Genomic DNA, 27,641 nt, shown 5'->3' with positions numbered 1-27,641 from the left:
CGTGTTCAAGTCGTGACGTCATATTTGAATGTGTGCTAACAGTGTTCCTCAATCGCGATGAGCGCGCCCCTCTCGCGCATGCGCCGTGCAGTTCCACCAAGAGGAGGAAGCGGAGTTTCCGGCTGCCGAGAACCGGAGATAAACGACACCGGCCTCGGGAGGGAAACCGCTCCTCGCTTCGGTAGTTTTATCCCAGCGAAACAGGGGGCTTGGGGTGTAGTGTTTTTTTTTTTTTTTTTTGAAGGGACAAGGACCCACACAAGCCGTTCACAAGGCGGGGGTGAGCCACTTATCCACCGGCATGGCCAGGGACTACGACTACCTCTTCAAGCTGCTCATCATCGGTGACAGCGGTAAGTCGACGGCGGGGATGCAGCACGGGAAGTCGGCCTGGCTTGTTTTTTTTGTTTTTTGGGTGTATGTGTAAACCCCGTGATATTACCACGTTGCCCCTGGCTTTCTGTTTCATATGTGTTTTATTTTTTTTGTGAATTACATGTTTTTATGTAACGTACCCAGCTGCCATGTTTAGTCGGTGACAGGGCGGAGGTTGTGTGTCCGGGCTGGGCATGTCTCTCGATCAGGCCGGATATATCGCCATGACATCAAAAGTTCCCCCCTCCCTCTAACATGTCCCTATTTTTAGTTGTGTAACAATGTTGGTTTAAAAACAACCATGTGTTAATTAGCCGATGGAGCCAGTTTGCATGTGTCCTCAGTGGCGGCAGCTAGCATATTTTTTGAATGGCTCATAAATCTGCTATGTATGCTAGCTATGCTATGCTAAGCTAGCCGCAGGCTACACGTTTAGCGCGCTTAGTACGATGCTAAACAACGCCCAGGGTCACCATTGTTCTCCATTAACGCTTCGTAATAGCGACTATGGCCATACCTGTCACTTTTACTGAAGTGTGAGTATCACCGTGGTTATAGTATTAACGAAAGTACACGTCCGTTAAATTCCTTGTTGAATGACCACTTCCTGTGCTGATATTAAACCATTGTCATAAAAATAAAGAACTGCTTAATGTAAGCAAGAACATGACTTGCAAAATGCATCTCGCCTCTAATTAGGCCATTGATTGATTGATTGAAACTTTTATTTTAGTAGATTGCACAGTACAGTACATATCCATCCATTTTTTACCGCTTGTCCCTTTTGGGGTCGCGGGGGGTGCTATAGCCTATCTCAGCTGCATTGGGGCGGAAGGCGGGGTACACCCTGGACAAGTCGCCACCTCATCGCAGGGCCAACTCGGATAGACAGACAACATTCACACTACCATGAATTGATTAACGTGGACCCCGATTTAAACAAGTTGAAAAATGTATTCTAGTGTTGCCATTTAGCGGTCAATTGTACGGAATATGTACTGTACTGTGCAATCTACTAATACAAGTTTCAATCAATCAATCAAACATTCACACACTAGGGGGGTGCTGGAGCCTATCTCAGCTGCATTCGGGCGGAAGGCGGGGTACACAATGTAAAAAGTCAGTGTTAAAAAAAAAAAACTAAAATTAGGGGTATTTTATTTGAACTAAGCAAAATTATCTGCCAATAGAACAAGACTTTCCAAAACAAGTCAAATTAGCTAACCTCAATGAACCCAGAATACCTTAAAATAAGTATATTCCCACTAATAACAAGTGCATTTTTCTCGGTATAAAAAAAGAGACCTTTTTGCTCAATATGTTGAAAAATATTCTTAAATTAAGTAAGTGCTAGTGCCATTGTCTTGACATAATGATATGCATACATCATGAATTTGTTTTCATACTTGAAGTAAGAAATTATTACTTTACCTTAGTTTTATACTTGAGTGTTGATGACACAGCTTTGCAACAGTTGACATTCTCGCTTCAAGCATGTTTTACTCAATATAGGTCATCAAATCTCAGCGACAAGCTGTAATATCTTACTGAGATCATTTAGGAACAAAACCCTTAAAACAAGTAAAACACTAACATAAAATCTGCTTAGTGAGAGGAATTATCTTATCAGACAGAAAATAAGCAAATATCACCCTTATTTGATATATTTTATCTTACTTAGATTTCAGTTTTTGCAATGCACCCTGGACAAGTCGCCACCTCATCACAGGGCCAACACAGATAGACAGACAACATTCACACACTAGGGCCAATTTAGTGATGCCACTCAACCTATCCCCAGGTGCATGTGTTTGGAGGTGGGAGGAAGCCGGAGGGAACCCGCACAGTCACGGGGAGAACATGCAAACTCCACACAGAAAGATCCCGAGCCTGGGATTGAACTACTCATGACCTTCGTATTTGAGGCACATGCACTAACCCCTGTTCCACCGTGCTGCCCCATATGATATATACTTTTATTAATAGTCTACACAGTACAGTACATATTGCGTACAATTGACCACTAAATGGTAACACCCGAATAAGTTTTTCAACTTGTTTAAGTCAGGGTCCACGTTACTCAATTCATGGTAACCTTCCTGGCCAGACTTTAACTGACTGCTTTGAGGGTTGTGGTCCTCCAATTCATTGCCTATCCTCTGTCTGTGGGCACAGTGATGCTAGTGTTCCTTCCCTTGCATGCTGGAGGTCCAGCTGACAAAGCTGTAATGTTCTTGTTGTTGGCCAAAGATGCATTGAAGGCTTCCCATGTTCATGTGCCAACACATCTGCTGCTAAGAATTAAGATGTGCGTTCATACTTGCTATTTTTGTTCCGGTTAAAACAAACTCCAGCCTGCTTTCTCTTTTGAAACTTTTATTAGTAAATTGCACAGTACAGTACATATTCCGTACAATTGACCACTAAATGGTAACACCCGAATAAGTTTTTCAACTTGTTTAAGTCGGGGTCCACGTTAATCAATTCATGGTACAAATATATACTATCAGCATAATACAGTCATCATACAAGTTAATCATCAGAGTATATACATTGAATTATTTACAATCCGGGGGATTGGGGGGTTAGGTTGCTAGCTTTGGCTACAAACACTGATGCATGCATCGCATAACTGTTTCAGATGTCTATGTTTTTGTATCTGTCCCTATTTCAAATAAACCTCTATAATAATAATCAGCATATTTCAGTCATCATACAAGTTTATCATCTGAGAAATGGACATTGAAACAGTGTAGGTCTCACTTCGTAGGCTATGTACAGCGAGCAGTGAACATAGTGAGCTCAGAAAGCATAAGAACAAGTATATACATTTGATTATTTACAATCCGGGGAGGTGGGATGTGGTGGGGGAGGGAGTTAGGCCAGGGTTGTAGCTGCCTGGAGGTGTTCTTTAAGTGCGGTTTTGAAGGAGGGTAGAGATACACTTTCTTTTACACCTGTTGGGAGTGCATTCCATATTGATGTGGCATAGAAGGAGAATGAGTTAAGCTAACCTTTTGTTAGATCGAAATCTGGGCTTGACGTGGTTTGTGGGGCTCCCCCTGGTGTTGTGGTTATTGTTTGACATGTACTTCGGTATCAGGGAGGTGTAGCGAATTTTGTAGACTAGGCTCAGTGCAAGTTGTTTTACTCTGTCCTTCACCCTGAGCCAGCCCACTTTGGAGAAGTGGGTAGGAGTGAGGTGGGATCTGGGTTGGAGGTCGAGAAGTAACCTGACTAGCTTGTTCTGGGATGTCTGCTAGTGTAACGGTCAGTACTTTTCCATGCACTAATTAGTCTGATTTGTCAAATAAAATAAAGAAAAATTTTACAACAACTGCACTTTCTTTTGGAATTTTACCAATCGTTCACACTAGGGCTGGGCGATATGGCCTTTTATTAATATCTCAATTTTTTTTAGGCCACGTCACGATACACGATATATATCTCAATATTTTGCCTTAGCCTTGAATGAACACTTAATGCATTTAATCACAACAGTATGATGATTCTATTTGTCTACATAAACACATTCTTGTTCATACTGCATTAATATGTGCTCATTTTAAACTTTCATGCAGAGAGGAAAATCACAACTAAGTCAATTTACCAAAACTGTATTTATTAAACAGTGGCACAAACATTCATGTCATTTCAAAACAGAAAGTGCAAGATTGTCAGAGACATTTTAAAACAAGCTATGAGTGCACTTTTGTGCATGATGTCACTAAGATGACATATCAAAACACTAATTTAAAGTGCACTTTTTGTACAGAAAGCCACTAAAATAGTTTATAACAAATAAAGTGCACTTTTGTGCATGATGTCACACAATATATTTCAATAACTGTTAAATAAAAATGAGTCGGTAAAAAAAAAAAAAAATCTGCGGACTTCCGGAAATGCACGTCCTTTCTGATTTCAATGCGTAAAAAGACACAAAAAGTGCGTTTACGCCAACAGTGCTGTTGTGTTATTTATTGGGTACAAACACACGTGTTAGAGATTGTTACGAAGCGAAAAGTGGTAGGATAAATAAGCTCGGTTTTTTCCTACCCCTTTTCGGACACGTTGTAATGAGAAACTGGAAAAATGTAATGTATGAATGTTTAAAATAAACACAATTACCATCCTTTATTAAACCTCAATAACCTGCCTTATATACTCAAATGTACCGTATTTTTCGGAGTATAAGTCGCACCGGAGTATAAGTCGCACCGGCCGAAAATGCATAATAAAGAAGGAAAAAACCATATATAAGTCGCACTGGAGTATAAGTTGCTTTTTTTTGGGAAATTTATTTGATAAAACCCAACACCAAGAATAGACATTTGAAAGGCAATTTAAAATAAATAAGGAATAGTGAACAGACTAAATAAGTGTACGTTATATGAGGCATAAATAACCAACTGAGAACGTGCCTGGTATGTTAACGTAACATATTATGGTAAGAGTCATTCAAATAACTATAACATATAGAACATGCTATACGTTTACCAAACAATCTGTCACTCCTAATCGCTAAATCCCATGAAATGTTATACGTCTAGTCTCTTACGTGAATGAGCTAAATAATTTTATTTGATATTTTACGGTATTGTGGGTTATAATTTCACACATAAGTCGCTCCTGAGTATAAGTCGCACCCCCGGCCAAACTATGAAAAAAACTGCGATTTATAGTCCGAAAAATACGGTATTATTGTCTTCTTGTTGCTAATCCTTGCTTTTCAATATATGACATTATCAATAATAGTCCACCACCTGAATCAATAGTGCACCTTGTTTACCTAAACATGAAATGCAAAACACATATGTTGAGAAATACATTTCTTCTTCAGTTTGTTTTGTGTCACAAATAGGAGTCTTGACAAAATATTGATATATTGAATTATCACAAAATTTAATCTTTTAGATTATTGTATTATTTTTGTCATTATTGTTAAGCTACAGCTACTATACACTTATTTCATTGTTTTTGTTTTTTGTAAATTGAAAAACTGTTAGTTATTGTTTAAATGAAAAGTATGTTTTTTATAGTGTAGATAGGCCACAGCTGGATAAGGACTTAACGGTATGCAAGTTGTTTGTTTTTGGTTATTAGGAGAAATATAATCAATGATCACAGTATTGCCATATTGAGATATTACCATGTATTGCACATCATATCGTATCTTGAGGTACTCTTAGATTCCAAGGCCTAGTCACATGCCTGTGGGAGCTTTTAGAGGGTTGTGGGTGATTCACAGTAGGACCTGCTGTTTGTTGAGTAGAGCAATGCATACTTTAACGTTTTAATGTCCAATTAGAACAGAATATGTTGCTAAAATATATATATTTTTAAAAAGACAACTTAAGGGGTCTTAATGCTTGCTAAATATGATCACTTATCCCTGCCCTGCTACGCCTTCTTATTTTTTGGCAGACCAAGTGCGTATGAGCTGTGTTAGGAAGCCAAGTTCTAATGTTGTTTCAACCAGCTACATTCACTGACAGTCCCATTATAATGTGTTTATGAGTGAGGGCATATCAGGTAGCACGGCATTTTTACTGTGGCGGTCCAAATGTGTTCATGTTAGTACCCAGTATTTGTTAACTGTAGACTCAAACCTCAAACTGACCCTCTGTTTCCTCTGCAGGAGTGGGGAAGAGCAGTCTCCTGCTTCGATTTGCAGACAACACGTTTTCAGGTGGGTGTTTCTGCTCTCTCGCAACATGAAGTCAAATACAATGACACTACCAGAGTTTGTTGTCTTCTACAACCTTTATCAACTGCACAGACAATGTCTTAACCACTTGAGGCCAAAACAGTCTCTGGCTATATTGATAACAGGGTTTCCCCTAAACTGCCAAGATACCTGTCGCAGTGGGGGGAGGTATGGGTGTGGTCACCATGACCTCATCAAGTAATTTGCTATAATGATATGATTGTCTTTAAAAAGGCTCAAACAATGTTATATGTACGAATCTGTTATTATTAAATTGTGTTAACATTTTTTAAATCTTTTTGCCATACTTTCAATTGTTGCTGCTTTTTGTACAATGTGCTTTGTTGAGATTTTTTGAAGTGCTTACGGACTTTTAATTACTTTTTATTACAAACAACTATCGACACATCTAGCATCTTCTTCTGGTGTTATTATAAAATGTACTCTCGTTTAGAGACTACTTGTGTCCCTCCGTGTCCCTGACGAAAGAAAAGAGCCGCAGCGAGCATGACATCACACTTCCTTCACGCTGTTTCTATTTTTAAAAAGCCGCCACCGTCTTCTATTTATTTGCACTTGTCCGCGGGTATATGTAACATATATAAAAATCACGTCCACATCACAGACATGCTGACAACGCTCCAGACAATGGCGGGCGTTTTGTTTACATCCGGTTTCGGTAGCGCAGTTTTTGGGGATCAAAGTATTTTTTCGGTGGTCCAGTTTTGGGTACATCCCATGTCAATAGTGCGCAAATAATAGGCTATATATATAACAATACATACTGTAACGACCAGCTCATGTTATTGTTTTATGTTTGTGTGGTTTGGATTTGATGTCAGTTTTTCCCACGTTTGCAAACACTCCGTCTGTGCCTGAAAGGTAATTGGCGGAGAATGAAGAAGTGTTGTTGTGTGTCCGAGGAAGCGCGGACTCTACAGAGATGAAAGTGTTTGCACGGGATGTAAAACCTGTAGGGATTATGCCGTTGTTTGTTATTATAAGATTGGCAATGGAAGTCAAAAATAGCGTCGGACTTTGTGTAATTTCTTCTGAGGGCTACAATATATTACTTTAATTAGTTTTCAAGTAAAAAACAAACTACAACCTTATTTTCAAGGTGTGACGCGCCACAGTCAATTACATTAAGGGGAAACTCTGAATAATAATCAATGTTAGGGGTGTAACCTGCCTGATCAGGGCTCAGAAAATCTGCAAAGACTCCTCCCACCCCCACTAAGGACTGTTTTCACTGCTGGACTCTAGAAAGAGGTTCCACAGCCTCCGAAGCAGAACCTCCAGGTTCTGTAACAGCTTCTTCCCTCAAGCCGTAAGACTCTTGAACGCATCATAATTAAATTATCCCCTCAACTCCCCCCAAAATGGATTAACTCGCTGGAATAAAAAAGACAATATAACATACATACATAAACATGGACGCATGTGGAAAAGTGCAATATATTTATCTGTACAGTAATTTATTTATTTATTTATATATATTTATTTAGTTTATATATGTATATTTATATATTATTTATATTTATTTATTTATTTATATATGCACCTTATTGCTTTTTTTTATCCTGCACTACCATGAATTTATGTAACGAAATGTCGTTCTTATCTGTGCTGTAAAGTTCAAATTTGAATGACAATAAAAAGGATGTCTAAAGTCTAACGATTAATCGATAAAACAATTTATATTCCTTAATTTCAAGTATATCGGTCTGTGCTCGGCAAGTTTGCCATCCGGAAGATATGTATCAATCCGAGATCATTTTAAAGGAAATCAATATATTTGATCAATACTAGAAAAAGGAAAACATTGGATTTAAAAATGACAGACTGTATATGAAATTTAGCACTTTTAATGCTAAGGATGTTAAAGGTTAAGTCTATTTGCCTGTCTGTGGCGTCATTAAAACAAAAATGGTGGATACCTATGATGGTCAACACAAACGCCACAAGACAATATTATAAATTACACCACATAATTTTTCAGCAACAGCACCTTTGCAAAAATCCACAACAAATATAAACGACACAACACAATAATATAAAACCGCAAGACAACTTTAAGCCACAAAAGACGTGACCGACACAAGGCAAGTGAGACCAGAGCAAGTTACGGTGACACAGCATCTGGCAGCCAAGGAAAAGTTATTCAATCAGAAACAAATACATACAAGAGAAGGATCAAGGAGGCTAAAAAAATGAGTAAGTGAGGGGCCAACACCATCGACAGGGATGAGGGAGCATACATGCTTCTGCACACCAGGGACGCTCTCCCTCATTGACGACGCAAGGCCGGAGAATAGATATTTGATGGCCAGGTCAGGGAACTTTATTTAGCAGGTAAATCTACTCCTAAAATGTTGGTTACTTTACATTTATTGAAAATTGCTTCAATGTTGAAAATGTGAGCAAAAAAAGGTTTCCTCTTAGTAATTCACCAAAAGTGTTGGTTGCATTTTATTCAAATAAGATGTGTTAACTGTTGTTTACGTGCTTGTTTGTATCCATAAATCATTTATACATAATTCCCTTACAAGAAATAACAGGAATATAGGAGACTTCACCTGCAGTGCCCAGCAACGTTCCCTCTCAGGTGTGCGCCTGCGCAATTGCGCACTGCTCACGCATCCTCTGCGCACAGCAAATTTACAAATCAAAAATCCCATCTGAGCTCTAAACAAAATAAACACCTGACAATTTATTGTGTATGATTTTGCAATGCAACTCTGTGAGTGTATCGGTGACAAAAATGGCCCTATCGGATAAAATAATGTTTGAACACTGTTCAGTTATTGTCTGTCGAGACGCTTTATAGACAGGAATTGCATCAATTACTTTATTAAGCAAAACTGTTTGTAACCACACCAAAAACACTAGTAAAAAAAACTTATATCAAGAAAAAACTGACATTTTCTGCCATACGAACCAGGCTTCAACCAACTCTTTGTCATCTGTCACATCAACAGAAGCCGCTCGCTCTCTCTCACCTGCACCAACACACACACACACACACACACATTCTTGGATTTGTTACCTTCTTGAGACCTCCGAAAAATGCCCACCTCTTGAGGACCACCCTTTTTAGATATATAAAGATTTGTATTTACAACATTATTAATATATACATACTATGGAAATATAAAACAGCTTATTGTGAAAAATGAGTTGGAATTTCACAAGAAATTTGGCAGTACAATAATACAAGTCGTAATTTTACTCGACGCAAGCCAACATTTTACAATAAAAACTGAACATCTGTCCGATATTATGATAAAAGTTGGAATTTTACTCAATAGCTGTTGCAATTTTACAAGAAAAGCTAAAAATGTTGGCAATTTTATGAAAAGTCGTAATTTTACCCGACAAAAATCAAAATTTTATAAGAAAGTGTAATTTTTTTTGGCAATATTATAATAATAATAATCGGAATTTTACTTGACAAAATTATGACAAAGGTCATCTTTTTACTAAAAAAATGTCACTATTTTACAAGAACACCAAAAAAATTGGCAATATTGTGATAAAAGTCAGAATTTTATATAACAAATGTCACCATTTTGCATTAAAAAGTAATAATTTTAAATAAAGTAATAATTTTATGAGAAAATATTGCAATATTACAGAAGCAGAAAGAATATGAGAAATTGTTCCTAATTTTATAAGAGAGAAGTCGACACATTGTGAGAAAAAGACTGCTTTTAGTTAATTTATTTTGAATTTTTTTGTTTGTAATTGGTTTTAAATATTCATTATTTACTGCAAGTTATTAAAGTATGTCTCCATATAAATATTCATTTATTTTTTTAAATACACTTTGGCCAAAGGGGGCGCATTTAAATTTCTTACACACTCTTGTGATTACATATGTTGACCAGAGAGTGAGGACTTTTTAAAACCGAAACAGTCAATTTGAAAAATCCCTCCTTTTTGGGACCATCCTAATTTTGATAGAGTTCACCACCAGGGGTACAAATGAGACATTCTATATTAGATGCAATGGTTTTCCGTATTGGGACCATGATTTATGTCATCACTTGTTCACCGGTCCTCATATAGAAGCTACTTTTCTTTGTTGATGTCTCAAGAAGGGTAGAAACACACACACACACACACACACACACACACACACACACACACACACACACACACACACACACACACACACACACACTCATGGCTCTTAGCCACTGATGCGTTTATGGCCACACAAAAAGTCCGACAACTCCAACACCACACAAAGTGTAAATGCCGGGTTGTAACACTATGACTCCTCAATCAGATGTGTGCTTATTTTACTGCCATTTATCAAGAATGTTAATCTAAGCATATTATTCATGAAATGCTGTCACTAGATTTAATAAATGCTAATAAAAAGAAGTATTTTACAGACAGAAAGTTACAGGAACTAAATGTGATCTCTAAAAGGGGTAGCATTTCTTTTCAAGGCAGGACCCCCAGCCAGACATACAATACTAGCACATAGCTCATGAAAAACTTTTTTTTGGTGTGTGTTATTGTCATTGTAAGAGGGCCAAATCACTTATATTAGAAAATAATCTCATTAAAAAATGACTGCTTTCATTTGATTATTATAATAAAACATGTTAAACTGTTATTTAGTCAGGTTTGGGACAGGTGTGATGCTGGTGTGGCCACAGTGTGCACGTCTGATGTTGCTCACATGTGATCCACTCAATGCTCCGGGAGTTTTGGCCTTTGCTCACACACATGACAAATTAGAGGGAACATTGGTGTCCAGTATCCACTACCACAGTCACGCTGCTGGAATTTTGTTTGCTAAAAAGTTGCTGAATCGATTTCAACTCACTGAATCATTGTGGATCGTATCGTTCTAGAAAAAATTTATATAAACGTCCCTGAATCGTATCGGTAACCACAAATTCTGAATCAATACAAATTATTGTTACGATACCGATTCCATACAATGACTTAACACAATACATTTATAAATGGTTGATTTATATAGGCTAGTAAGGTAAAGTTTTGTACCTGACAAGTTTTGGCTATCTTGCTTCTGCAGCCTTCCTCAGAGGTGTCACGTGATTATAAATACACATTAGTAGGCTAAATGAACCTCTTCAACATATTAACACAATAAACTTCAACTTAACTTTAAAATAAGCAAAAACGCTACCATTTCTTGCACCATTCCCATGATATGGTGCAAGTATTATTCCTCAACCGGTAAAACTCACTGTACATGAGAACAAAACAGTGCAAAAAGGAGTATTTATTATTGTTATTGCTGTTTTCTGTTCATAACATTGTCATATGAAGTACAGCTTTGTATGTTAGTCTATTATTTGGGATTATATTAAAATGATTTACTTCAGAAACAATTGAGCTTTCCAACTATGATAGACGCGTAAATTCCTGCGAGGACATCTTGTGACTTATTCAGGTGATTTTCTGACAACCCTGTTTATTGTTTTATGTCTGTTTGTCATTTAGAGGCTGAATCTGGTTTATATTGGCTTTAATCTTTTGAATCGCACTCAATCAGGTCAGATCAAATCATTGCCATCAGAACACAGCCAACTGCGGAATTTATGAGGAGCAACACAACAAAAAATTGGACATTGCTTGTGCCATAATGTGTTAGTGTCAACAACACACACATGCACAGATATATAGAAATATATATATACATACACACATATGTATACACACACACACACACACACACACACACACACATATATATATATATATATATATATATATATATATATATATATATATACATATAAGTGTATATATATATATATATATATATATACATATAAGTATATATATATGTATATATATACATACATACATACATACACATATATATAGACACACACACATATATATATATATATATATATATATATATATATATATATATACATATAAGTGTATATATATATATATATATATATATACATATAAGTGTATATATATATATATATACATATAAGTATATATATATATATACATATAAGTATATATATATATGTATATATATACATACATACATACATACATACATACACATATACATATATATATACATATATATATGTATATACATACATACATATATATGTATATATGTATATACATATATATATATATATATATATATATATATATATATATATGTATATACATACATACATACATACATACATACATACGTATGTATGTATGTATGTATGTATATATATATATATATATACACTACCGTTCAAAAGTTTGGGGTCACCCAAACAATTTTGTGGAATAGCCTTCGTTTCTAAGAACAAAAATAGACTGTCGAGTTTCAGATGAAAGTTCTCTTTTTCTGGCCATTTTGAGCGTTTAATTGGCCCCACAAATGTGATGCTCCAGAAACTCAATCTGCTCAAAGGAAGGTCAGTTTTGTAGCTTTTGTAACGAGCTAAACTGTTTTCAGATGTGTGAACATGATTGCACAAGGGTTTTCTAATCATCAATTAGCCTTCTGAGCCAATGAGCAAACACATTGTACCATTAGAACACTGGAGTGATAGTTGCTGGAAATGGGCCTCTTACACCTATGTAGCTATTGCACCAAAAACCAGACATTTGCAGCTAGAATAGTCATTTACCACATTAGCAATGTCTAGAGTGTATTTCTTTAAAGTTAAGACTAGTTTAAAGTTATCTTCATTGAAAAGTACAGTGCTTTTCCTTCAAAAATAAGGACATTTCAATGTGACCCCAAACTTTTGAACGGTAGTGTGTATATATATATATATATATATATATATATATATATATATATATATATATATATATATATATATATATATATATATATATATATATATATATATATATATATATATATATATATATATATATATATATATATATATATATATATACACACGCACACATATAAATATATATACATACACATATATATATATATATATATATATATATATATATATATATATATATATATATATACACACACATATATATGCGTATATGTATATAATTTTATGAAAAAATACTAAATCGTGATATAAATCGTATAAATAAAATTACCTATATCGAGATTAGGGCTGCAACAACTAATCGATTAAATCGATTATAAAAATAGTTGGCGATTAATTTAGTCATTGATTCGTTGGATCTATGCTATGCGCATGCGCAGAGGCTACTTTCTTTTAATTTATTTTTTATTTTTTAAATATATTTTTTTATAAACTGCAACATTTACAAACAGCTGAGAAACAATAATCAAAATAAGTATGGTGCCATTATGCTGTTTTTTTTTCAATAAAATACTGGAAAGGATAGAAATGTAGTTTGTCTATTTTATCCGATTATTAATCGATTAATCGAAGTAATAATCGACAGATTGATCGATTATCAAATTAGTTGTTAGTTGCAGCCCTAATTCGAGATATATATATATAAAAATGGGACCCATAACCTCCCTGCTTGGCACTCAGCAACAAAGGGTTGGAGTTGGGGGTTAAATCACCAAAATGATTCCCGGGCGCGGCGCCGCTGCTGCCCACTGATCCCCAAGGGGATGGGACAAATGCAGAGGACAAATTTCACCACATCTAAGTGTGTGTGTGACAATCATTGGTACTTTAATCTTTAATATATATATGTTTGTCCATATCACACAGCACTAAGCCCAATAGTCGCATTGACAACTTATTGTGCCATGTTGAACTTAGCTACTATGGCAGAGATGTGTAGGCAACTACACTATCTTGGTAGTAAGTTCCTTTACTGTTTCTTCATCATAGTTCTCCTCTTTGGAGGTAATTTTTAAGAATCACACTCACTTAGCTAAGGTGTTACAACAATTGCTGATATTTTGCGCGATCTTGCATAATGATGACTCTTTTCATTACTTGATGGTGGTCATCAAAGCTGATGCTGCCCTGCATTGTTTGCAGGTAGTTATATCACCACAATCGGTGTGGACTTCAAGATCCGGACGGTGGAGATCAACGGGGAGAAGGTGAAGTTACAGATCTGGGATACAGCCGGACAGGAGCGCTTTCGCACAATCACATCCACGTGAGTTGACGGATACACAAACACACACGTTTTGCATCTGAAACCAAGTACTATTGTGGCCTTTAGAGTCAATATTAGTAGAGGAAGTAATCTATAGGTATTCCCATCAAGTGTGTGTGGCTGTATGGAATTCCACATTAAAATATACATTTAAATGTTAGCCTGCCTTCTGACCACAATTTTTCATGGTATATGAAATCAAAGACGAGATGTCTCTATCTTATTCGGAGGTCCACCACAAGCTACAGTACTGCACATAATTCTCCAGAATTCTGACATTTCAGACAACTATCAGAAATGCGTTACAATTGGCTGTTCAAATCTTGTCCTAATGATCCAGAAATTCGGGCGACGTCTTTATAGTCCTTTTTAGTGCACGACTACCCAGATAGAAATACTTCAGCTTTATGACTTACTATTGGAAATTATTGTTTTACACAAGTTTGTGTCAATGTGTCTCACCTTTATTGAATTTCCAAGTTTGACGTACGTTTTCATACACTAAGGAAAAGGAAAATGATTACCATACCATGCCATACCAACTTTATTTATATAAAGCCCTTTAAAAACAACCACAGATGAAGAACAAAGGGCTGTACACCACAAAGAAATACAGGCAAAGGACAGACTAAAAAATAAAATTTAAAACAGAGGTAAAAAACACATTGAAAAAGCATGAATTGGATCAAAATTAGCTCTCTAGGTCAATGTATGTTTTGGTATTTCAATTATCATTTCATTAAGAGATATCGAAAAACAAAAACCGTCTGGTTTATTTGAATTTCATTTTAAAATACAAAAAATAAAATTGAAAAACAAAGCGTTTTTCTTTTTTGGTTTTGAAAAGAAAACTAATATCCACAGTAAACAAAAACAGACCAAAACAAATGATTTTTCATAGTCTGACACCAATAATTATTATAATTTTTTTCAAAGTAAAAGCGGGGATACCCCTGTGTCTGGCTAAAATGTCTTTGGAGCACTTCACAGAAAATATTTTAGACATGGCACAACGCGGTCTGACGTTTACATAAACGCTATATCTATATACACGTATCATATGAAAGTGGAGGTAAAAGAGATTCGATCGCGCATCATAGTACAGATTTTCTTACAGGCCTGTCTTTAAAATCACCACTTCCGGTTCTGGTGTCGGAAAAAATGAAAACACATAAATTTTGGTTTGGTTTCTGTTGATATGTGGGTGTAGATATTTCTGTAGAAGTCTTGGAACTTTGTGCCATGTCTAAAGTATTTTCTTTACATGTTAGCCAGCGTCACAGGCACACGGTACTGGAGTAATTATATCTGCTTTTTAAACAATTAGGATTTCTTCAACAACATAAGACTGTCATGGAAATTATTATTTTTTGTAATCTAAAACGAAATTCAAAAAAACTGTTGTTTTTTTGTTATTTCATTTTTATTTATGAAAAGAAAATTGAAATACCAAAACATACACAGACCTTTTTACAACACACATAAACACCTTTTAATTTGATAGTGTTTGGCTTTTTAAAAATCGGAGAAACACTCTTAGATTATGACATTGGAAAACAGTTCTTTCAGCTTCTGTTTCCACGGTCCACCAACACATAGCTCTTCACGACAAAGACGAAGAAGAGCAGCCAGAGATTACATGACAAGGTCCAATCAGTGATTGTCATTGATTTAGTTTTTGGTGTGTTGATATTGCAAAAGGAGAAATACGAATGTAAAATATTGCAATATTGTGTCCAACCACTACTATCCTTATAATTTCATCTAAAATAATGTCTATGATAGTCTTAGACTGTCAGAGCAGCACAATATTGTGTACACAAGTCTACGCAACTTTCTTATTAATTAATTTAATCTTCTATTGTTGCACAGCCACGATTTATGTTTGATTATGTGTCCGCAACACTGCAGCCACGACATTCGCCTTTAGCCTTTGATGAGCCTCTGGAGGTTCTGTTGTAATGTTGGAGGACAATGGTCCTAAACTTGCTCTGCAGGAACAGCAGTATTTCCCACACATTCATTTATTTGTGGCGGCCCGCCACGAAAGAATTAAGGCCGCCACAAAAAAAAAGAAAAAAAATTTAATTTAAATTTTTTTTTTTTTTTTTTTTTTTTATTTATTTATTTTGGTGTCCTGTCAAGCTTCTCAGGCAAATCATATAGTTGATGTAGATGCCCATATCGGCTGTTCAGATTTACTTTACAAAAGAGAAGTGTAGGATCAAGATTTTTGGAGCTCTTTGTTCAGTGGATCAGATGTTTGATGAAGCTTTGTGTCTATCTACCACCCCTACTGTTTTCTGTTTATTTGTTACTGACTGTGGCAGGACACCTCTGTCTCTGTTTCACTTTATGTTGCTGGTAAATAATATTGTTGTAGTAGTAGGCTAAAGTTAAATTATTTAGTATGCACTAATTAAAGGGGCAGAGCTTTAAGAGACATTTTATCTTTTATATTTTTATAAGATATATTTTTTGTAAGAACCACAATTAATAAATATATTTCAGTGAATAACTTATTGTTCAAATCTGTATATAAATATGTACATAAAGTGTTGTAATTATATTGTAAAATGGATGGATGGATGGATGGATGGACGTTTAAAACAAAACTGTTATTATTAATTAGTAAGTATACATTTTTTGAGCCTTTTTAGAGAAAATCATATCATTGTAGTAAATTATGCAAATCACTCGATGATGTCATGGTGACCACGCCCATAGCCACGCCCATAGCCACGCCCATAGCCACGCCCTCACCGCCACAGGTATCTTGGCAGTTTATGGGAAACACTGAACAGCGTTCCCTCACTCGCTCAGTTTTACTGGAGAGGAGGTGACCAGTGTCTGGGTCTTGTGGCCAGTATATGTATGTGTGTCTGTGCATGCTGGCCACTTAATGGTTCCTTTTTCATGTTCTTCAACACACACACAGTCCATGCAGTCTCCCAGCCTAACACAACTTTACATGGTGAACATGTTCAGACAATTCTGTATCCGCTCCCACCTTCAAAGCCATACCAACCCACGCACACAAACACATGGTTTGTCTAACCAAAGCTTCTTTGTGTTTGCATGGTGCTGTGCTGCTATATTGAGGCCTGGTTGCAGTTTGATGCCTTAGCTCAGTCCTTCTCAAATAGGGGGGTGGGCCCCTCCTAAATGGGTGCTGTGTAATACCTCGGGTACCAGAATATGATGAAGCGTTTGTAGCACTTGGCTTTAATGTAATCATGGTGGGAAACGAGGAAAGACCGGTGTGTTGTTTACTTTAATGTTAATAAGCCTACAATGGCTATATGCACATGAACAAAATGTATTTAATCTGATTATCATTCGGATTAGAATGTTACTGTGTAGATTGACCTTGAAAAAAATTATCTGATTATGGACTGGCATTTTCATGCTTCACACATTAAATCAGAATACTTTACTTTGACATGCGCAGCACATACCATAAACGGAGAGGTGCGTTATTGTTTGTGCTATGGCGCCATCTTTTGGACGAGTTCACTCATTGCAGGTGCTGAAGAAAAAACAGTGATTTCCACTGTAAACAAATATGGCTCTGTGCATTTAAGCTTTTCCGATGTTATCACGATATTTATTTTTTTTAAAAAGTTCTTCTGTTCACTACTTTTTGTTTTACCTCTCTTTTTGAAATGGAGCTGTTCTGTGTTTTTTATGTTGTGATTAGGTACAGGTGCGGTGCAGCTTCATATTACAACATTCTGTGTACGTGCCTGAGGCTAGCAGTTAGCACTTGGAGTAGCTGAGGTGGGGGGCGGGGGGGGGATTTGGTGGTAGCGGGACAAGCTGTAGAAAATGGATTGATTGATGGATGGATAAAATAGAATAACTGAAAGCATTTTTTAGTGCGCTGACAAAAATACGAGGGTGAGCTAGGTATCTTTTCTTTTTTTTCATTCTTTTGTCCGAACAAAGTATCAAGTGTGAACAAACACTAAAGGTCCATTTTGTGTTTCTGTTAGACAAGAAGTTAGTACCATGCATGTTAAGGTCAGCGCTAATGACACTCTTTTCCCATTATGTGTCTGTAGGTACTACAGAGGCACACACGGGGTCATAGTAGTGTACGACGTCACAAGCGCCGAGTCCTTTGTCAACGTCAAACGATGGTTACATGAAATCAACCAGAATTGCGATGATGTCTGCCGAATATTAGGTAAGTGTCTGCGCACAAGAAAATATTTTCTTCTTTCAGCATTTAATCCCTGCCGACTACATTCAATACATCCACTAAATATAAGGAGATCCAATACATGAATTATATGTTTACAACGATAACAAGTACTCGGATGAAGTGTAGATGTATTCGAAGGCTTAAATATGATACCTCATGAAATTTAATTGATTTTAACACTTGATGTGTTTTCATCTTGCTGCAATGTCTCTTAGGAATTCAAGAGAGCAACATGTAATAAGATCCTACTTAAGCATAATAAATGACACCCTGATTTACTATACAGCTAAACATGTTGAATGTAATGTTCTGTGTTTAATTTAAATTGCATCTAAATGCTCCTCTGGATTAGATTGAGAGAAACTGCCTCTGCATACACAAAGCAAATTTCAGTCATTATCAGGGACAACAGTTATATTTTTAAGAAAAAAGTTCAACCTCAGGTCAAACACTTTTGACACTCGTCCCTTCTAACACACCATGGTCATGCTTGGATGCAGAATCAAAGCATTCGTACTTATGTTCCACTTTAACATTTTTATACGCCATACAATTGCAAGAAAATACTAACCTGCGTATAATATTTTGTAGTGACTAATCGTTTAAATAATATTTCAAATACCGTATTTTTAGGAGTATAAGTCGCTCCACAGTATAAATCGCTCCAGAGTATAAGTCGCACCGGCCGAAAAAGCATAATAAAGAAGGAAAAAAACATGTATAAGTCGCATTTTTGGGGGAAATTTATTTGATAAAACCCAACACCAAGAATAGACATTTGAAAGGCAATTTAAAATAAATAAAGAATAGTGAACAACAGGCTGAATAAGTGTACGTTATATGAGGCATAAATAACCAACTGAGAACGTGCCTGGTATGTTAACGTAACATATTATGGTAAGAGTCATTCAAATAACTATAACATATAGAACATGCTATACGTTTACCAAACAATCTGTCACTCCTAATCGCTAAATCCCATGAAATCTTATACGTCTAGTCTCTTATGTGAATGAGCTAAATAATATTATTTGATATTTTACGCTAATGTGTTAATCATTTCACACATAAGTCGCTCCTGAGAATAAGTCGCACCCCCGGCCAAACTATGAAAAAAACTGTGACTTATAGTCCGAAAAATACGGTAGTCTAAAAGACTAACTAAAAAAAAATGTTATTTTCTTCGCACTGCCTAATAATTAATTAATCAATTAATTAATCCTGCATGTCTTAACATTTCAAAAATCGATTTTATTTTAATTTTTTAAATTTTAATTTAAAAAAGAAATTATTTTTATCGTTTTATTAATCAATCCAACAAAACAATACACAGCAATACCATAACAATGCAATCCAATTCCAAAACCAAACCCGACCGAGCAACACTCAGAACAGCAATAAACAGAGCAATTGAGAGGAGACACAAACACGACACAGAACAATCCAAAAGTAGTGAAACAAAAATGATTATCAACAACAACAGTATCAATATTAGTAACAATTTCAACATAGCAGTGATTAAAAATCTCATTTATAAAAAATAAATAAAACAATCAAATAAAAATGAACAATATTGTCACAGTGGCTTACACTTGCATCGAATCTCATAAGTTTGACAACACACTGTGTCCAATATTTAAAATAAGTCATATTTTTGGTTCATTTAATAGTTAAAACAAATTTACATTATTGCAATCAGTTGATAAAACATTGTCCTTTACAATTATAAAAGCTTTTTAGAAAAATATACTACTCTGCTTGCATGTCAGCAGACTGGGGTAGATCCTGCTGAAATCTATGTATTGAATGAATAGAGAATTGTTTTGAATCGGAAAAATATCGTTTTTTAATTGAGAATCGCGTTGAATCGACAAAATCGATTAATAATCGAATCGTGACCCCAAGATTCAATATTGAATCGAATCGTGGGACACCCAAAGATTCGCAGCCCTAATATGTATGTATGTAAATATATGTATGTGAATGTATGTATGTATGTATGTATATACACTGTATATAAACAGCAGGGAAGTGATTCATATGGCCCCATTCCTGGGTGGATCTCGCGTGAGAGGAAGAGAGCTGTGAATCATTTTTGCAATGCAGTCTCTTGCAACGTTTAAAAACAGTGCATTTGTAATATGAAACAGTTGAATTAATTCCCACATTTATTTAATGAATGGAAATGTGTGTAAAACTGGAACATTAGAGCCCTAAAATAAAGGAGCTGGTCGGATCTCTCGGTGTGGTGGCTTACTGCAGTCAGCCAAATTTTACAACTGTCTGCATTACTTTATTGACAATAAATATATTGATTATTGGAATTTACAAATCGATTATTTCCTCCCCCCCTCTAGTTTTTAGTATTTACTCATGATTTGATTTGTAATTTTGCGCAAATCAAATTTGGCAACCAGAAATCTAGAAGCATTTAATACAAAGTAAATAAAGTTAATTTGCCGCCATTGAGGTGAAGATAAGTAACTTAGATCCACGGGTCATTTCAATGAAATATGCTCTGTTTATGTTGATATGTGTTGTAGTATTGTCAGTCTTGTCATATTGCCTGGCAGCACGAAACGACAGCAACATAACTAATAGAATAGAATAGAAAGTACTATATTGATCCCTTGGGGAAATTCAGCACCACAGTTCGCTCACAATAGACAATAAACACTTAGGTTTTTTTTACATTTCAATAATATAAATAAAGTCTATCATACAGCATTATTCACATGTGCATAACAATAAATAATGTCTCGTTACACAGCATTAAACCACCTGACTTCCTGTTTATTGCAAATTAAGCTTTAAAATGAAAGCACTGCAGTATTAACCCAGATTCTGCCACTGCAGCGTACAAAATGCATCAGTTTTACATGTTATAATTAGCTTGTTAGATTTGTGCAAAGCATGGTCAACATGGTCTAAGTTATTTTTCGGTTATCTCGACAACCGCTTTTGTTGTCAAACATTGCAGTTCTAGTCCACTGCAAACACCGACAGTTATGCTCTGTCTTGGCTGTCATTAGTCTCTATGTGCATTTTTGTGTTGTGATGGTTGAGCGTCTAAGAAGCTTTCTAAGTACCACTTTTGTTTTCAGTGGGAAACAAAAACGATGACCCCAACTCCAAGGTGGTCGAGACAACTGATGCACAGAAGTTTGCTGAACAAATGGGCATCAACCTGTTTGAGACGAGCGCAAAAGAGAACATAAATGTTGAAGAGGTAAGCAATGTTTTCTAGAATATTGTGCAATCCAGCTCTTTGCTTATAATAACAATGGTTGCCCTGGCCCAATTTTTGGAGATGAATCTTATTACATTATTATTTTTAGTGGGCTCAAATTATCATGTTAAATGCAATTAATTAATTATAGTCATATATTTTTTTCATCACATTAATGAAATGTTTTATCTTTATTATTATTTTTTTGGAATGCCAGTTGCCTTGCTATAAGATATATACACTGCAAAAAGTCAGTGTTCAAAAACAAGGGGAAAAAATACAAAAATGAGGGGTATTTAACTTGAACTAAGCAAAATTATCTGCCAATAGAACAAGAAAATTTGGCTTCTCAAGACTTTCCAAAACAAGTAAAATTAGTTAACCTCAATGAACCCCAAAATACCTTAAAATAAGTATATTCTCACTAATAACAAGTGCACTTTTCTTGGTAGAAAAAACAAATATGAGACATTTTTTCTCAGTATGTTAAAAAATATTCTTAAATTAAGTAAATGCCAGTGCCATTATCTTGAAATAATGATATGCGCTCGGCATTACATTTCTTGAAACCAGCAAACTTGTACTGAAAACAAATTTATTGTTCTTAATGGAAAGGCAACAAGGCAAGCGCTTGTTACTCTCGGGGTCTCCTAGCTGCTCAGGCAAATCATATTCTCTAAAAATGCATTTTTCCATCAACAACATGACATCATTGCGCCAGGTGCGTGCTCTTTCAGTCAATTAGTGCGCAAGGAATATATATATATATATATATATATATATATATATATATATATATATATATATATATATATATATATATATATATATATATATATGTGTGTGTATATATATATATATGTGTGTGTATATATATATATATATATGTGTGTATATATATATATATGTGTATATATATATATATATATATATATATATATATATATATATATATATATATATATATATATATTCCTTGCGCACTAATTGACTGAAAGAGCACGCACCTGGCGCAAAATGAAATGTTTGTCTTTGAAGCAGGTGACAAAGTTCTTCACTTTGGTGTCATCCAGAATATGTGTATATATATATATATATATATATGCTGGCCGGGGTTGATTGTAATTCTGAAGAATTTATCTGAATGTGCATGAAAAATTTCTGTTCAAAATTGTTTGAGAAAGTCAAATGTCAAAATATTAACTGTGAGTTTACTGTACTGTGCCAACTGTACTACTATATGAGTACATATTTTCTCTTGTTTCATTGAAAATAAAACAGCAAAGTCCATTTGGCTGTCATCCGTTTGAATTATGAGACACAATTGTGTCAAAAGTCATGATTTTTTATTTCATGCTTGAAATAAGAAATTATTACTTAAAAAAGTAGTTTTATACTTGTGAGTGTTGATGACACAGCTTTGCAACAGTTGATATTCTAGTTTCAAGCATGTTTTACTCAATATAGGTCATCAAATCTCAGCAACAAGCTGTAATATCTTACTGAGATCATTTAGGACCAAAACCCTTAAAACAAGTAAAACACTCTAACATAAAATCTGCTTAGTGAGAAGAATTATCTTATCAGACAGAAAATAAGCAAATATCACCCTTATTTGAGATATTTAATCTTACTTAGATTTCAGTTTTTGCAGTGTAATATAATACATAGCCATGGTGAAAGAGAGGTCTCACGCTGTCACGAGACTTGATGTGATGTTAGTGGCTTTAAATATATTACCTAACAATCAGTGCTGAATGTTCATCATAAACTTAAAATATGTGTCAGAAGTGTGTTAGTTAGTTTGAATGATATCTTGTTTTATTGCTGAGGACCGTATTTTCCGGACGATAGGGCGCACGGAATTATAAGGCGCACTGCCCATGAGTGGGTCTATTTTCATACTAAAGGCGCATTAAAGGGGTCATACTATGATTTTTTTTCTAAATGTAAAAGACTTCCTTGTTGTCTACATAACATGTAATGGTGGTTCTTTGGTCAAAATGTTGCATAGATGATGTTTTACAGATCATCTTCAAGTAGATTTCTTATAACTTATAACTTGAGTGGATTTATTTTGGAAAACCTTGTTACATTGTTTAATGCATCCAGCGGGGCATCACAACAAAATTAGGCATAATAATGTGTTAATTCCACGACTGTATATATCGGTATCGGTAATTAAGAGTTGGACAATATCGGAATATCGGCAAAAAAGCCATTATCGGACATCTCTACAAATAATGTTTGTTTTTTTACATTTACATGTTGCGGTTAATAGTATTCTGTCTTCATTTGTGGTTATTTATGACGATGTGATCGTGTTCCTCCGTCAAATAGGTGGAATTGAGTCTGGAAGGGGTTTGCTTGAACGCCAATTTTCATTTTTAAAGGCCTACTGAAAGCCACTACCACCGACCACGCAGTCTGATAGTTTATATATCAATGATGAAATCTTAACATGGCAACACATGCCAATACGGCCGGGTTAACTTATAAAGTGCAATTTTAAATTTCCCGCGAAACTTCCGCCTGAAAACGTCTATGTATGATGACGTATGCACGTGACGTCACGAGGTCAAGGGAAGTGTTTGGATCCATACAAATACCTCTGTTTTCTTCGACAAAATTCCACAGTATTCTGGACATCTGTGTTGGTGAATCTTTTGCAATTTGTTTAATGGACAATGGAGACTGCAAATAAGAAAGTTGTAGGTGCGATCCGTGTATTAGCGGCTGGCTGTAGCAACACCAACACCAGGAGGTTGTGTTGTGTTTTGAGCAGGATAGCAGACGCACTACGGTGAGTACAGCTTTGGCTTCCAAACATTTGATCGCTTGCCCGTACGTGCGTGTCGATATGTGCATGTCACGTACGTAACTTTGGGGAAATATATGTTTCTTGCCGACTCTGATGGCGGCCGGGGTGTCGTCAAAAGCGTACAACGCCCGCCGCCGCATCTAAGTTAGCTTCTATTTTTTTTAGCTTCGCCAAGCTGAAAATTATTAACCGTGTATTTACATGTTCATAGTTTAATAGTATTGTTGATCTTCTGTCTATCCTTCCAGTCAGGGTTTTTTTTTATTTAGTTTCTATCTGCATTTGAGACTGATGCTATCACGTTAGCTCCGTAGCTAAGTTAGCTTCTATTTTTTTTAGCTTCGCCAAGCTGAAAATTATTAACCGTGTATTTACATGTTCATGGTTTAATAGTATTGTTGATCTTCTGTCTATCCTTACAGTCAGGGTTTTTTTCAATTTTGTTTCTATCTGCATTTGAGCCTGCTTTCACGTTAGCTCCGTAGCTAAGTTAGCTTCCATTTTTTTTTAGCTTCGCCAAGCTGAAAATTATTAACCGTGTATTTACATGTTCATGGTTTAATAGTATTGTTGATCTTCTGTCTATCCTTCCAGTCAGGGTTTTTTTAAATTTTGTTTCTATCTGCATTTGAGCCTGCTATCACGTTAGCTCCGTAGCTAAGTTAGCTTCTATTTTTTTAGCTTCGCCAAGCAGAAAATTATTAACCGTGTATTTACATGTTCATGGTTTAATAGTATTGTTGATCTTCTGTCTATCCTTCCAGTCAGGGTTTTTTTAAATTTTGTTTCTATCTGCATTTGAGCCTGCTATCACGTTAGCTCTGTAGCTAAGTTAGCTTATATTTTTTTAGCTTCGCCAAGCTGAAAATTATTAACCGTGTATTTACATGTTCAGTCACTATGAATGTTCATTTCGCGTTCTCGACTCTCATTTTCAAGAGGATATAGTATCTGAGGTGGTTTAAAATACAAATCCGTGATCCACAATAGAAAAAGGAGAGAGTGTGGAATCCAATGAGCCAGCTTGTACCTAAGTTACGGTCAGAGCGAAAAAAGATACACCCTGCACTACACTCTAGTCCTTCACTCTAAAGTCCTTCATCCACGAATCTTTCATCTTCGCTCAAATTAATGGGGTAATCGTCGCTTTCTCTGTCCGAATGTCTCTCGCTCCATTGTAAACAAAGCGGAATTGTGAGGAATCCTTTGTCTTGTGACGTCACGCTACTTCCGGTAGGGGCAAGGGTTGTTTTTATCAGATACCAAAAGTTGCGATCTTTATCGTCGTTGTTCTCTACTAAATCCTTTCAGCAAAAATATGGCAATATCACAAAATGATCAAGTATGACACATAGAATGGATCTGCTATCCCCGTTTAAATAAAACAATTTCATTTCAGTAGGCCTTTAATGTACCTATAGCGAGGTGGAAATACGTCATCCAAATGTTTGATGGCCGCCCTGGTGGTGTGTTTGCTCCCCGTGCAGATGTTCAACTGCATCACAGAGCTGGTGCTCCGAGCCAAGAAGGAGGTGATGGCCAAGCAGCAGCAGCAGCAACAGAACGACGTGGTCAAACTCACTCGGAACAGTAAACGGAAGAAAAAGTGCTGCTAGCAAAGTACACACGCCATCGTTTCTTCATGCTCGTATACACACAGGATGGGACTCCACGTCTAAATTCAAGAGCAGATAAAAGATTTAATAAAAAAATATACGCTAAAGATTCCAACAAAACACGGGAAAATAATTGTCCCCTTTGGACAAAGTAATCATGAAGAAATATATGTACAGATTTTATTCTTAAAAAACGTCCGATCGAGTCTTGTTTTGGGCTGTAAAGTGAGGATGTGCATACTGACAAGTGACTGCCACCTAACTCATCTTCTCATTCTTCCTCCTCACTGCACGGGACATTCAGCGCTGGAGGAGAAGGAGGATTTCTTTTTCTACTTTGATTTTCTTGGGGAAGGGCGGGGAGTTTGGAGGAAGATTGTTGGGGGGGGGGGTCAGCATCACCACAGCTCACGCCAAGAAAGCATTCAAAAGTAGGGTTTTTTTTCAAATGGTGGCAACACAAAATGGTCGATGACTTCAGCAACTCACTCGTTGATTCTTCTTTTTTTTTTTTACATTTCTCGCCTCTTATTTTGCCAAGCGTCACACTTCTCGCCCCCTCTAACTTCCAGTCGTGCTGAGCCAACAACGTTTTTTTTTGTTTTTTTTAAAGTGGTAGCACAGTCTTAACATACTTTCAATTTGACCTTTTTATTCTTAACTTTCATACTGCCAATGTGACCGACATCATACCAGTTCAGTGGTGCGCCTCATTGTTGCCATAGTGACCACTGGGTGGCCCCCCTGCACCCCCCACCATTAGCCCCTCCTACTGGTCCTTCGTGGACCAGCACCAGGAAGCACTCTCTTTGCCAAGGTGACTGCCCACAGATGCTATCTGGGCAGGTATGGTTTGACGGTGATGTGTGACATAACGCATCACGCTCAGCTTGAAGAATATTCTTTAACAGACTAAAGTCGACGCTTGTTTGCCGCCACTTCTCCCTGCATGTCACCTTTCCCAGTCATTAAAGGGGCGAGGCTGCCGAGGCATTTGGGAGATGAACTGACTTCCAGGTTATGTTCAGCATTCTGTAAAGACCGCCAGAGCACACAAAATGCTATCAAATCCCACATGCTATCATTACTATTCATAGTGTGTGTGTGTGTGTATATATATATATACATATATACATATATCTATATCTATTTTCATATATATATATATATACATATATCTATATATATATACATATATCTATATATATATATATATACATATATCTATATATATACATATATATATATAGATATATATATATACATATCCATATATATATATATATACATATCTGTATATATATCTATCTTCATATATATATATATATATATAATATCTATATATATATAATCTTCATATATATGTGTGTAGATATATATGTATATATATATGTAGTTATATATATATATATGTAGATAAATATATGTATATATATATATATATATGTATTTATATACATATATACACACATATATACATATATATATACACACACACATATCTACATATATATATATATATCTTCATATATATGTGTAGATAGATATATGTGTGTAGATATATATAAATGTAGATATATACTGTATATATA

At 35.6% G+C, this 27,641-nt stretch overlaps 1 protein-coding gene across 1 annotated transcript; it reads left to right on the top strand.

The window, feature by feature from the left end:
- The first annotated feature begins 67 nt into the window (after nucleotides 1-67).
- Nucleotides 68-27,166, top strand: LOC133651647 (ras-related protein Rab-35). Its single transcript, XM_062049648.1, has 6 exons — nucleotides 68-353; nucleotides 6,014-6,064; nucleotides 14,053-14,176; nucleotides 18,241-18,365; nucleotides 21,488-21,612; nucleotides 25,921-27,166. Exons 1-6 carry the CDS (start codon nucleotides 302-304, stop codon nucleotides 26,047-26,049), a joined length of 606 nt encoding a protein of 201 aa, XP_061905632.1. The 5' UTR covers nucleotides 68-301; the 3' UTR covers nucleotides 26,050-27,166.
- Nucleotides 27,167-27,641: the final 475 nt, after the last annotated feature.

The sequence above is a fragment of the Entelurus aequoreus genome, linkage group LG06, assembly GCF_033978785.1.
Source record: "Entelurus aequoreus isolate RoL-2023_Sb linkage group LG06, RoL_Eaeq_v1.1, whole genome shotgun sequence".
NCBI lineage: Eukaryota > Metazoa > Chordata > Actinopteri > Syngnathiformes > Syngnathidae > Entelurus > Entelurus aequoreus.
Note: the sequence above shows the minus strand (reverse complement) of the source record. Positions and strands in the feature narration are given on the sequence as shown.